General features: G+C 37.8%; 2 protein-coding genes across 10 annotated transcripts in view; one reads left to right on the top strand and one right to left on the bottom strand.

Annotated features, from left to right (window-relative positions):
- Positions 1 to 14,423, top strand: part of MCPH1 (microcephalin 1) — a 251,127-nt gene that overhangs the window by 135,743 nt on the left and 100,961 nt on the right. The window lies entirely within an intron of this gene.
- ANGPT2 (angiopoietin 2) overlaps positions 1 to 14,423 on the bottom strand; it is a 65,301-nt gene that overhangs the window by 15,612 nt on the left and 35,266 nt on the right. For 2 of the 3 annotated variants that reach the window (XM_027597827.2, XM_027597824.2), the window contains 4 exons: positions 11,230 to 11,385; positions 7,472 to 7,593; positions 2,881 to 3,113; positions 577 to 707 (listed from right to left, as the gene is read on the bottom strand). In XM_027597827.2, the coding sequence (XP_027453628.1) occupies positions 577 to 707; positions 2,881 to 3,113; positions 7,472 to 7,593; positions 11,230 to 11,385 (642 nt within the window). The remainder of the gene's footprint in view (positions 1 to 576; positions 708 to 2,880; positions 3,114 to 7,471; positions 7,594 to 11,229; positions 11,386 to 14,423) is intronic. The other variant, XM_027597825.2, reaches the window with a different exon arrangement.

The following is a 14,423-nucleotide window of genomic DNA, read 5'->3' as shown; positions in this document are numbered from 1 at the left end:
GTAAGTCTCTCCTGCTGAGTATGTGTCCTCTTATATGTTCTATGATGAAATGGGAAATGTCTATACATCACTTATGCAAACCGAGGTACTATGGTTGTGTCCAAGGAAAGCTTTTTGTCTGTTTTCACTGTGAGCTAAATGAGACTTTTTTTGATGGAATACCAGTGCTCCTTGAAAGAACAACTGACGTACAAACTATTTGGTTATTTGAACTCTAGTATTTGGAGGATATTTGCTTGAAAAGCAATGAAATGAGTTTGACACCTGAAGAGAAACAACTGACAGCATGACGATTAAGTCAAACACAAGGAGAAAATGAGACTGACGTATCTTCTCATGATGCCATAGAAAATTTCTACGTCGTTGACATCCCCGGTTTGTATGTGTATGTGGTGACTGGATGTGGAGCCCTTGGCAGGTGTTTTGTGTGAGGCAGACGCTCCGTGAATGTTTGTTGCTTGGCTCTGCATGAAGTTGGGAAGGGTCTGGGTGTGTGAACTGCATTATGTGGTTCCTCTGCTTCTCAAATAAGCTATTTATAGCCAGGCAGCTGAAACCAGGAGACTAACACCGTACCTTGATCTCCTCTGTGGAATTAGGGAACGTGAGCGTGTAGATGCCGTTGGTTGTCAGTCCTGACTTGAATACTTCCGCACAGTCTCTGAAAATGACTTGCTCTTCCTTAACATCAAAGGAGTTCTTAGCTGCTTAAAAAAAAAAAAAAAAAAAAACAGGAAAGCATTTAACGGGGGTTCATGAAAAGATAAAAGTGTATTATTTCGAGATGCACTCAGGTTTTATTACATTTGAATTCTTATAATAGGTAGAAAGGACACACCAGTTTTTATCCTTTCCAAAAAAATTACTCCTTCAGTCCGTTCTCCATTAATTTTCAAAGATTATCACCAGTAATCCATACTTCCTTTTTTTCATCATCAATATGGAATGCAAGTACTTTGCAATTAACTATAGTAAACAATTACTTTAAGAAAAACCTTCCGTCTTGAGTAGAATCACTTAAAGTTATTGCAAAAGAATAAAAAAAGAATGTATCTAAAAACAGTGTTCCCTCTACAGAGGCTGCGTGCCATGTCCCATTAGCCATTATCCTATCCAGGCTGGGGATGTAAGTTTTCTCCTTTTTTTAAAAGGTAAATATCTGAGAATAAGTCTTGATACATTTCTTTAGACTATTGGATAAAGATATTAAAAATATTCTTTGGATTTTTAGCAACTGTCCCATTACAGTTAGTGTTCAAGAGGAGCCTACCATTAATTTATCTATGTCTTTGAAATTCTTACTCTAAGTCTAAAAATTCTAGGATTATGAAATTCCTTCAGATTTTTACTCTGCTCTCAACATTTAGACTTCCCAATCCTTTTTGCCATAAAAAAGTGTGTGTGTGTGTGTGTGTGTGTGTGTGTGTGTGAGAGAGAGAGAGAGAGAGAGAGAGTGTGTGTTTTTCTGCAGGTATTTATATCCATTCCAGAGACCCAGCAGAGCATGGGCGTATGGATTAGATGTGTGGGTAGGCATCACAGGTAGACAGAGGTTCGACCTTCACATCAGCTAGAGGCGCATGGGGAAAAGAAAGCCTCTTCTACTACACTCTCTCCTGTACTTTTTTCTGCCAGGATTTGAGCTGCATGATTTTTCTACTCTGGCGCATCAGAGTTAACACCTCACATTATCCTGCTCTCACCAGATGTCAGATGATTGTCTTTTCCTTTTCTATGAATGTGAAAAAGTACTGGGATAACCACATGATTTGAGGACGATGTGAGAACATATTTCTTATGAAAGTGAGGAATATCTTCACATGATTCATATGCAAAATGTGTCTGTGTCAAAAGAATCCAAGTTTAAAGGACATTGGGAAATAAACCATAGTAAGAACTAGACCCAGTTTGCTTAAGGAAAAAAAAAAAACTTAAAATGATAATGCCACACAGATTGTATATCCCATTTCTAATTAATGACTGAAGATGCCTCCCTTCTTCCCTCCAAAATAAAAAAAAAAGAAAAGAAAGGTAAAAAAGTAGGCAAAATATATCTAAGGACGAGCTGAGAGAAGGGAGCGGACATTTCTCGAGTGACGGTTTTATGCCAGTCAGTGCAAGTATTAAGTCAGTCTTCACAACAGTCCTCTGGGTTTAGACTTGCTTTTCTCACCCACCTCCCCTCTGGTTACCATCTCTTTGTTCTCTGTAGTTAAGAGACTGTTTTTTGTTTTCTTTTCTCTTTCTTTTTTTCTTTGTTTGGTTTCTTAAATTTCCACATATGAGTGAAATCATATGGTATTTGTCTTTGTCTTATTGGCTTATTTGGCTTATTTGCCTTTGGCAAATTCCATATATAATGGAATAATGTATATATACATATATATGTACATATATATATGGAATAACATATATATATATTATGGAATATTATTCAGCCATAAAAAAGAATGAAATCTTGCCTTTATGACAACATTGATGGAGCTACAGAGTGTTATGCTAAGTGAAATAAGCCAAAGGCAAATAATGGAATAATATATATATGTATATAATTCACATCTTCTTTATTCATCTATCTGTGGACACTTGGGTAACCTCCATAATTTGGCTATTGTAAATAATGCTGCAATAAACATAGGGGTGTGTATATCTTTTTGGGTTAGTGCTTTTGTATCCTTTAGGTAAATAACTGGAAGTGGAGTTACTTCCTCCTTTTTTAATTGGTTCTCTGATGAGACCCTGTAAAGCTTTCATAGGAAACATGTAAAAGAAATAGTCCTTTTCAGAAAGATGAGAATTTTTTTGGAATTTTGAGAGTTTCACTTACAAAATAATGGCAATTAAAGCTGACGGAAAAAATGATATGTAAACCTGACTTACAGTTTGACGTTGATATCATAGTCAATAAATTATGAACTGTCTCCATCAGATCATGTTGCTGCTTTTGGAGAACTGAATTATTCACTGTGGCGGTCACCAGTTGTTTTTCTAGTTCTTCAATGATGGAATTCTGCTTGGATACTAACACCTGGAGCTGATCTTTCTCTTCTTTAATTGACCGTAGTTGAACTATATGCTTGTCTTCCATGTCTAGTACTTTCTTTTCCAGGAAACTTGTAAAGGGAAATAATGGTTAGTTTAGTGATTGCTTTATGGACATCAAGTCAGTTTCATAATTCTTATATCATCTTTTATGTTTATTGAATTTCTGCTTCTCTGAGACACTCTGTCTACACAGTGAAGGTATTGCCATGGCCCTGAAGAAGCTCTCAAACTTGCCGAGAACGTTAGATAAATAAGTATGACAGAGATGTGAGGATAAAATACCCTGGCAAAGATGTACAGTCTGCAATTAGAAGTTATCACATGGAGTATTTGAAGACCATGGTTTTGCTGTAGGGGACCATGGAATTATGCACCAAGAAGGCAGCCTCAGTGTTGGGAGCACACGGGGGCGGGTGGAAAGGTGAGCAGAAAGCCCAGGCTGAGAGCCTCACGTCTGTGCATGACTCCCTGTGTTACCTGGCCGTCCCCACTCTGGATCTCAGGTGCATGTCTACCTAAGTGAATATTCACCTGTAGAAATAAATATTGAAAACAGAGGCAGTAGACTAGAGGATGATCTCTGAGGTCCCTTCTAGTTCAAATAACCTGTAAGCCTGCTGTGCCTTTTTGGGGAAAGTCAGATTTTCTGCATCTTTAACCCTGCAAGCAACATGACTCAGCCAAGAAGCTGACTACCCATGGTAGGTCTTACCTATAAGCATTAACGATCAGTTTTAATAATTGTTATTAGAAACTCAACTGCAGCTCTTAAATTTATCCCAGCCTAGGTCATTGCAGATCAGTATATGACAGCAAGTATTCGGTCAGTATACCAAGTCAAAAAATAATCACTTACTGTAATGCATTTATTTGCATTCCACTTTCATGAGTGTTATCACACTTATTTTTAAACTGTTCTTATTTTTCTTGATATTAGCCAACTTACTTTTTAATTGTCTATCCCTTTTATTAATTTAAAAACCAAGATGACTTACTGTGGGCAGAAGTTAACCTAAAAATAAATGCGTACAGTTTTTCCGTTTTTTGCCCTAAAATCATTTTCTCGTACCATGAGCATTCAGGCAATATGCTTTGGAAGCGCTCCTGTGATGCTTGACCTAGACAATTAACATAAAATAAATGGGGCATTTTTAAGTTATTAATCTATACTGCCTTCAAAATGACATTGCTGAAATTTGTTATCCAGTTGTTTTTTGTTGTCTTTAATATTCTGTGAGGAGGCATAAAATAAAGATGGGACGATCCTGTGGTCCAGAGTGTGAACACTCCTGGGTGGATAGTTATTAAAAAAAAAAAAAAGTTTCTTTCTCCAAAACCTATTACCAGTATAGCTCCAGAGGGCAGTTGCATCTTGATCTAAAATAGTTAATATTAAGGTAAAATACAAGCCTGGATTGAAGATCCAGGCTTGTATTAATCACACTATTTTGCAAAATGCAGATTGGGACCCATTACTGGCTTGGGAAATCCATTTAATGAGTGACAATCAACAGTTTTGAAATGAGAGAAAGTTAAATAGGATAAAGTTAAACAGGATAAAGTAGATGAAAATAGAGTGTAAATTCATAGCAAAGACTTGGCACGTTGCCACCAATGCCATGGCTGAGGGTGGTGGGGGTGGAAGAAAGGAGATGGAGCAGCATGAGGAGTACACACAGTGTCTGACAGCTCACACTTTAGCAGAGTCTTTGATCTTCTGATAGGAGACTCAGTTCGATCATCAGCGTAGAAGTTGGACTTAGCTATACCTTATCTTTCTGTTAACAAAGCTCATGGTCAGATGAGAAGTGTGGGGAAGTATCCTGTGTGGGCAGAAATACCAAGGCTTGGGAGACAAACCATGACTCTTAACTCTAGGATACAAACTGAGGGTTGCTGGAGGGGAGGTGGGTGGGGGGATGGGGTAACTGGGGGATAGATTTTTTTTTAATTAAAAAAATATTTAAAAAAATACCAAGGCTCTTCAGAAGGGGACAGTAACAGTGGCAGCACTTTTCAATAACAATAATCACCACAACAATAATCAGTTTAATTAAACTGGTACAAGTAGCCCATAAATGAATCATTTATTTTTAGAAGGAAAAAAAAAAAAGAATGATAAGATGAAAATCACATAGTAATTTTCACCTTCAGCTGGTGAACCTAAAAATGGGATAGTGGCAATTCTCAGAAAAACATTGACCCTAATAAGTACTTTGACTTCATTTGAAACTATTTGTAATGAAAACAGTTGCACTTTGGAGGAAATACTGAAAGTAATTTAAAGGTATGGTTTGTCACATGTGCAAAACATTTATAGATAATTGTAATGATGTTCTCGCAAATAAAATCCTAGGTTAGTCAAAATATAAGACACCTGAAAACACAGCATGTCAAACTCACTGAAAGATGGAGAATCATCTGCACAGTTTTCTTATTTTTATTGATTTACACTCATTGATGGAAATCTTACTATTGTCACTTCATTTCCTATTCGTGATACAAGAGATTGTGATTTCTGCAGCTGCTAAAAAGATTACTCTTCCTGCAGGTATGGATTTGTTACATATGGTTTTTATGACAATTCCGCTGATAACAAGCTATCCCTCTCAGGATCTGTGCTTTGGCAGGTCATTCAGGGACAGTCCGTGTACAACCCCATTCTGAGTGAGATGTTTGCAATCCAAGTCGTGGTGCTTTGCTATTGTTAAGTCACCTAAAATTATAGTTTGTTAGGTGTGTTTGACAAGGTGCTTTTATGGAGAAAATGTGTTGTTTAAATTTAGTGTCATGTAAAAGTAGGCTCAAAGTACCGAAAAAGTGTGTCATTGGTCAACGTCAATTAAACTGGGGGAAAATGTGAAAGATTTAAGTGAAAAAAAAATGTGAAGGATCCCATATACAAGAATAATCAGAAAAGACAACAAGCTACGGGATGGTTGGAATTACCTTTTTATACATTGTAAAGCTTTAACATACAAAGAAATTTTACCAAATCATGGATGATCAAAAGATGTGTAGGGAAAGTTGTTGATTGTCTTTCAAAGCAATCCCAGCTGACTGTGTATAACCAAGTTTACTTGTAGTAAGTAAAAACATTAAACCGTGTGTCTGAACTCAGAAATCAGATTTGCACTTCTCTAGGCAAAAGGCAATATGATTTGGCAAATATTTACAAAGATGATACTCGGGTGACATAACTGACATACTTAACTGATGATATTAGTGTTTTAGCATACAGAATTAGAAACGTAAGGAGGGGGCAGTGTTCAATACCAGGCTGCGTTCAACAAACTGGACATAGCCTGGACAGTATTGCTCTGGCAAGCACTTAGAGTAATCATTCAGCTCCCATATCTTCCCATTACTGCAACATCATTAAATAAGAGAACATTATTAAATAAGACCATTTTAAGAAAATGAAATAGGAGGGACTGTTGTATCTCAGTTATTGGTCTCAAACTTTTATTTATTACTTTGCAAAAGGAAAAAAATTGAAACACTAAAGAATTAAAAAATGTATTTGCAAAAAAATAAAAATTAAAAAATCTGTTTGCTTTTCAAAACCCTAAATCAATAATGAGTTAAACTTGTTACCCAAAGAACAGAAAATTATTTCAGCTGAGTTCCTGATTAACAGGAAAGAATGATTGTAAGACATGAAGTTCATCATCTCTTTTACTTAAGAATAAAGAATTACATAATTGAAATTAAGTAGCTGTGAAATAGAGTACGTTATTGTCTAGCCATTCTCCCCGTCATGTAGACAAGTCTTGTTAGAAACAGGTTAATAAGCACAATTATCCTTCTATGTTCCCGACTGCAGTAAACCTTTGAAAACAATCCCCACTGATCACCCCAAGTTTGTTTCTGTATTGGTTTTCTTGGGATTTATCTAGACCTTGTTTAAATATCAATATTATATTTATTATTAATTTCTGTTTTTACTTTATCATATGTTTTAGGAGTAACAATTGTATCATGAAATGTGCGTGTGTGTTTGCAGTAGAAGTGTAGTTTTCCAGCTGTGGGATCATTCTGCATTGGAAACAACGAAGTTCCCAGAGTCAAAGGAACTATTAATGCCTAGGCCAGTGTTACTTTTACTCTATGACAATGGCAGTATTTTGTCATGGATTAAAATGTGCAGTATTAGAGGCAGAGTTTGGGGAATCACTGGAAGAGAATCTTTAAGGGGCCAGAGAATGAAAAAAATCGAAGACTGGATTACAAGGCATGGTCACTTCCATATTTCTTCCCAAACCCTCTCCCTACCTTTCCTTCACAAGGTGTTGGATCCTGATACTACACGTTAAGAAATATGTCATTTTGGAAGCCATGCTTATAATTAATAGTCACATGAAATAGGCTTTCAGATCTAGAAAGTGTGCAATTCTGAATTAACATTTTTGTGTGTTTTTATTACCTGTTCTTATCTTGCAATTTGTTTATTTCACTGGTCTGATCCAAAATCTGTTTTTCCAATTTGTTGGTGGAAAGGGAATGTTCCAGAAGCTGAAGTTCAAGTCTTGTTGTCTGATTTAATACCTAAATGTAACAAAATAAAATTCCTATTTGTCATGTTTAAAGTTACATATAACTTCCTTTTAATTAAGTCAGCTAAATTATAGGAAAACATAACTAAAGCACTTTTTTATTTACCCAAGTATCTTATTTTGGCATATTCTTCATTTTCAGAAAAGGCTTGAGGTCCTGGATTGCATCAGAATGTGTTTTTTTTCCACCGTGTCTTTTTTTGGAAAGTGTTTAATAGTTCCGGACAGTGGTATCTGTGTCAAATAATATAATCCTGTTCTTCTTGTTCTGCCATATTTTAGCATTTCTTTTCACACAGTGAGACAAGTGGGAGTATAAAATGGTCATATTTAATACATCAGAAGTTGTTGATAAATGAAAAAGGTTTTGCTTCCGCTCAAAACAAAATGTTGTTCTTTTATTTATCAGTAGACGACATGATTAGAAGTCACATGCTTCCATTCTATAAAACCATAGCTCATTTTTAGCCCGGCATTTCCTAGTTTGTATTCACTTGTTTAGCCTTTTTTTTTTTTCCATTTCTCTCTCTCTCTCTCTCTCTCTCTCTCTCTCCCTCTTTTAATTTTAAAAATCATATTGACCAATTAAGAAACAATAATACATCGCTATGAAGTGGGAGCTCAGTTTTACTCTGTGGGCCTCTCTGGCATACGCCATATGCAATATCGCTGTTCCCATTGTGTTCTAACAAATTTAAGGATGAATTCTTTGGCATTTGACTGCCTTCTAGCAGGAAGAGTCCGTTACTCACATCCTCTGGGTCATGGTTATTCAGGACGTGACATCACGTGTAAGTGTGAGGCAGAATTGTTGCCCAGGAATAAGGGTCCTTGAAAGAACCATTGTTTGCTCAGGGTCTGTGTCATTCATAAAAGGCTTGGCCAGGTCCCACTGGGCAGCTTTAGGGATAGTCCTGTCCTTAGTCAAAGCAGGATGAGTTCATACCATGAACAGTCTTATGAATGAGTGAAGGCATTGGCCAGCAGAAAGGTTGGGTTTTAATATTAACACCTGGACTATAGATTTGGCCTACATATTCTTTGGGCCCAAATACTCTGTGTTGCTTATTGCTAAAAGGAACTGGAAACTGGGGTCTTTTATTCAACTCCTAAGGGCTATAAAATGAGCACAATGGGCCAGAGGTGGGGAGGATGGCATATAGGTCCAGACTGACCCAGGATCAATGGTGATGTTTTCCATCACTTTTCCCAAAGGCCTCCAGCTGTAGGTGACTATCTAAATTATCCAGGTCAGCTGGTTGTCTGTTTTCTCTAAGATATCAGACCTGCACCTATCCCTCATTGTCCAGTTGAATAGCCTCTCACTCTGACAGGCTACAAGAATCTTCTAATCAGAAAATTTTATGTTTGGATTTGAACCCATTTCACACAGTAGATTTAGTGCATAATTTGGTCCCTTGATGTCCTTGCTTAGGTTCAGCCATTTTAATGTGTTTAGCTGGACATTAAAGGCTGTTTTCTTTCCAGTCACCTTCCAATTTTCCTGTTATCACAGATCATATGATATCTAGTTTCACAATAGACTTTTTTAAAGAAGTCGTGTGACCCAACAAAAGTTAAATGAAAGCTAGAAAGCCTGCCTTACATAGGACGTAGTAACAGTTTACAGCATTGCTTTATGTCTTACACTTGATTACCATTGTCTGAAAATATAAGAACTGTTATACTCTCCAGACACTTTTTTGGATGAGCTTGATTTCCCACTAGTTTTGCTATCAAAAGGTGGGGGACGTGGCTTAAACATTAATAATTTATTTTAATAATTATGGATATATTGATACATTTACTTTAAAATTGTTATCTTTTATCACCTCTTGAGATTACAATTTTCATATCTTGTGATCTGTCGTGTAATATAGTTATATTTTTCCTACACTGTTCTAATATTGTGGAAAGATTTGGTAAAGAAGTGACTTCTTATTCTGTCTCAGATAAAAATCTTTTATTCTCCAACCATTTTCCTACTGTTTTCTCTACTTTATCCAACAGTCCGTAGGGGGACAATGAAAGAATAACTGTACCATTCTAGAACGTGATCTTATTTCAGTTGAGAGGCTTATCATTTCTCTTACCTCATATCCCCTTCTGTTGATGTCTGGCATTTCTTTTAGCTGAAGTAGCATATAGGAATATACATTGTAGAAATTATTTACTATTAAATCTTCTTTCTCTCTCTCTTCCTCTCTCTCTTTTTTATTAAAGCATTACTTACAACTCAGAGTAGGAAGGTAACTAACTTCATAAGCCTATAAAGAAGCCAGGGTTAGGAACCAGAAAGCAGATTCACCAATGAAGAGCCTTGAACTGGGAGCATCTTAATAAATTCCACCAATTGTCCTTTTTTCCCCACCAGACTATTCTTTTTTTTTTTTTTTAAGATTTTATTTATTTGAGAGAGAGACAGAGCATGAGTGGAGGGAGGGGCAGAGGGGGAAGCAGACTCCCCACTGAACAGTAACCTCCTCCCTCCCCCCACCTCCCAGGCAGGGCTGGATCCCAGGACCCTGAGATCATGAACGGAGCCGAAGTCAAATGCCCAACGACTGAGTCACCCAGGTGCCCCCCACCCCCACCCCCGGACTATTCTTACTCAGTCACACGTGTGTCATTTGTCATGACTCGATGAATTTTGTTGCAGTGTTTTGATGTTTAATGTCTTGGTGTTATTCTTTTGTTATCTTCATGTTCCTGTCTCCTCCTGCTGTTAATCAGCAGCTCGTAAAATCTGAAAGCTAAAAGGGCACTTAGCAGCCAGTTGTAAGACCCAGCCCTCACTTTATAGTAGAACCAGCCGAGGCCCCCAAGAGCTGAGTGCCTTTGCTCAGATTCGCTCCCCCAGCTAATGGCGGGACTAGAGCCATCAGGGGACTCGAAGCCTTCTGCGGATGGGTAAGCCCTCTGTACCACAGCCGCTGCTGCATGTGAGCTCTTTGCTGCTTTGTCTATGAACTCATACCACAGATTGTCTTCACAGTTCTTTGAGGTTTGGTTTTATCTTAAAAGTTAGATTGAAGAACAAAGTTCCTTGCACTCTCTTCAGTGCCTTTCATTTCTCAAATGCACAAAAAAAGTTAAGGACTTATCCAGAGTCCAAAAGATACCCAGCGAGGTAGAAGAGCATTTATCTTGTAGTTGTTGAGTATGCATCATATGAAATGATTCACATGTCGTTAGAAAAAATGTAATTTAACCTCAGTATTAAAGATGAGAATGGGGACACATGGGCGGCTCAGTCGGTTGAGTGTCCAACTCTTGATTTCAGCTCAGGTCAGGATCTCAGGGTCGTGGGATCGAGCCCCGTGTCTGGCTTCACGCTCAGTGGGGAATCTGCTTGGGATTCTCTCTCCCTCCCCCCCACCCCTCCCCTGCCACCCCACTCTCTAAAATAAATAAATAAATCTTTAAGAAAAAAAAAAGATGAAAATGTATTTACTGATTTTAAATTCTTACCTAACTGCAAATTCTCATTTTTGTGTCAAATTTTTCTCCTGCTACTGTCGAGCTTTCTTCATTTTTCCACTATTTAATTGGGTAACCATGCAGCCCGATTTCTTGCTAGTCGCTAATCTAGCTGGACCGTTAATGTGTTTTCTGTTCCATTACTTACTTGTGCTTCAACGTCTGTTAACTTTCGTGTTTGCTCTGCTGTTTGATTGAGTAGGTTTGTTCCTATTTCTATCATCACAGCGGTCTGGTTCTGTACCGCATTCTGTTGCATCTCTACCATTTCTCTCTTCATGTTGTCCTGGATGTAATTCTCAAGCTAGAAAAGAACATGTGTCAGAAAGACAGTCATCAGTCAAATGGTCAGAAACCTCATTCCTAAGTATTTTCCCTTTTCCTTTAAAAAAAAAAATGTGTTAGAAGACCCGTGCCTTGCTCTAATCTTGCTGTGTTTTTATTGCTAGTAGTACAATAGTGTGGTTTTATGTTGACTTAAAACCGGCAGCTTGGTCACATCATGTGTAGGAGACAGCCACCTCTAGAAGCCCACGCTGTGACCGGCACAGGAGGCGGTGAGGCCCCCACTCAGAGGTGGGCAGAGGGGGGTGCTGTGAGCAGGCATTCTGTCCAGCTGCAGCTCTGTCCTTGTTAGGCAGGAAAGGACAATTTGGTATTAAGAAGCATCACTATTTCTCCCACGTACTAGACTTACGGTTTCTTGAAATAGAGACTTGAGAAGACTGTGTAAGAGCATGAGGAAAGGCTCACCATTGTATTACCCCGTCATTCACAGCATCACCCCTCAGTTTCACGTTCTGCAGCCGCCCCCCGACTTGCCTCTACCTTGTTCAGCACACATTAGACCCAGTCAGTCTTTCCTAACATGTATGTGTTTTTCACAAGTTCCTTATTCCTGATACCAGGCAGATGTGTAATCCTACACTAGGACTTTTATCACGCCACATGCCGGGGTATGTGGGCATGCCAACTCATTTTAATATTAGCTTCAGCACAAGAGAGTGAAGAAGCTAATGTCACTGCCATAGGTATAGGTACCTATGATCTTTGACAGTAAAATCATACAACTAAATACAAATGTAGGGCATCCAGGCATGTGGGAAAGAGCATGTGGGCTTTAGGCTATGGACACCTGCTCTCTTATTTTTCTTTGACTCTAGGGATGTTGCTTAACTTTAGGGGTGCCCGGTGTCCCCCTGTATAGAATAGAGTTTCTGAAAGGTCAGAGAAATGTTTGAAGCCCGGTGTCCCCGTGTATAGAAGAGAGTTTCTGACGGGTCAGAGAAATGTTTGAAGCCCGGTGTCCCCATGTATAGAAGAGAGTTTCTGATTGGTCAGAGAAATGTTTGAAGCCCGGTGTCCCTGTGTATAGAAGAGAGTTTCTGACGGGTCAGAGAAATGTTTGAAGGATTAACTAAGCTGTGCTTTTAGTCATTGTGTTTGCATAACTTTGGATACATAAAATGTAATTTCCTTTCTTCTTTGTTTTTCATGGTAATCCAATGATAGGAGCCACAATTCTATTCTTTAACCCAAACTACAAGTTCACAAGGACAGAAAACCTTATTTTTTTCTCATAGTTCTAACTCAGAATTTTTAAAATTAAATTGAATAACTGAAAGATGAGTATAAAACGGCTTATAATGCCTTTCCTTAAAACTTGTAATTCTTTGCACAGAAACCATGCATAGGGCCAGTCATCAAACATCGTTTCTCCTAAAATCTTAACCACGAAGCAATTCTGTATTTCTGCCTGTCAAAGTGAGAAATAGGAATGGTGGAGTTTCTCCCCTAGAGTTTAAGGGCTTCTTTGTTGGTGCAGTTTTTATAAACTGTGTCTTGGGTGGTATAAGAAGTCTCAGGGTTGGTATTAGAACTCTGGGTTTGCTGCCTCCATTTCTTGCTTGCCATTGATTCTGTCCCTACCCCTGTGTGCTTCTCATCTCCCTCCTTGCTAGTTATCTGAGAGTTAACGGTCGCTTCCGGGTTCTCCCCTGGTCAATGGGCAGATCAGATAGCACCATCCTGACAATTCCTGCCCCTCTGATCTCTTGTAAAATCTTATAGTTGAAGCCTTTCCTTCTCCATATGAATAAAAATAGATTATACCGCTGTCAAAAATGAAATCATGTGCTATTTCTTGGCAGTCCAAGAAATACCCCTAGTACAGACTTCATAAAATCGGAAGACTAAAACCCTTGTTAAGCCTGTATTAACTAGCTAATGATAACTAGCTCAAGCTTTTTAGTGCCTGTGTCTTTTCTTAATGTATTCTTCTTTCCTTCCCCTGCCTTTTTAAAATTTAACTTTTATGATTTAAACAATTTATAAGAACTCAGACAGAAGTTTATTTCTCCTTTATTTCCCTCTGTCTGTGTCTCTCTTGTTCACACACTCTCACACACACTCTCTCTCTTTCACTCTCTCTCATCACCATGGGAGTAATAGAATTTTTGAGGTTAAAGTTAAAGCTATATAAGTCATCCAGAGGAGTTGTCTTAGTTACTCTTAACACCCAGCAAAGATAATATTTAGAAAGACTTATTCTGGGAAGTTTGGACTCATTCAAGATATATTCAAGCTGGAGTTTGGTTTAAGTCCATACTCTAAAGTAATAATTTATAAACTAGCATAAATAAAGGTCTTAATCCTCTTATTGATTTTAGTACTTAACTATATAAAAATGATTCAGTCCTTTGTCGCTCTAAATCATTTACTAGAGGAGGAAAATGGGTCCTTCAGTCCTCCCCCACCCCATTCTAGGACCACTGAGTCAAATGTGGTTACAACTGCCAGGACACATGAGAAACTTATTTATAATTTGACATTTTAAAGTCAATTTTCCACTTAAAATTAGTCTCAAGAGCTTTAAAAGACATAAAAGACCCAGTTTTTAAAAGTAAAAAATTTTAACTTTATTGCCATAATTTTTTCTAAGCTTGAAAACAATAGAAAAGAAAATACTTTCAAGTCACTATTCTTCAGCTTTTCAGGAGGATGGAGTACATGTTTGTGTGGGTATGTATAGATCTTACATACATTGTATATATGCGGCTAGTATCTATATACAGTATATACAACTAAATAAAGTAAAATTCTGTATGCTACTGATCCAGTATCTAATTGAAGTCTTGGGGAGAAAAGTGGGACAGAAACAGAAATATCAAGAAGTAGACGTTTTTGTGTTGATTCTCAAAAAGACTTGTGCTCTCACACTTGAAGCAGTGAACATAAGTTAAGATTTTAAGAGAAATGGGTGCTGTGACAGTTGAGTACTCTTCAGCAACAAAGAAGAACGTATTTCGTCCCAGAAGCAATAGCAACAAGAACAGCCACAGT

This window comes from Zalophus californianus, chromosome 2 (assembly GCF_009762305.2).
Source record: "Zalophus californianus isolate mZalCal1 chromosome 2, mZalCal1.pri.v2, whole genome shotgun sequence".
NCBI lineage: Eukaryota > Metazoa > Chordata > Mammalia > Carnivora > Otariidae > Zalophus > Zalophus californianus.
This window is presented reverse-complemented; position numbering and strand designations above follow the sequence as displayed.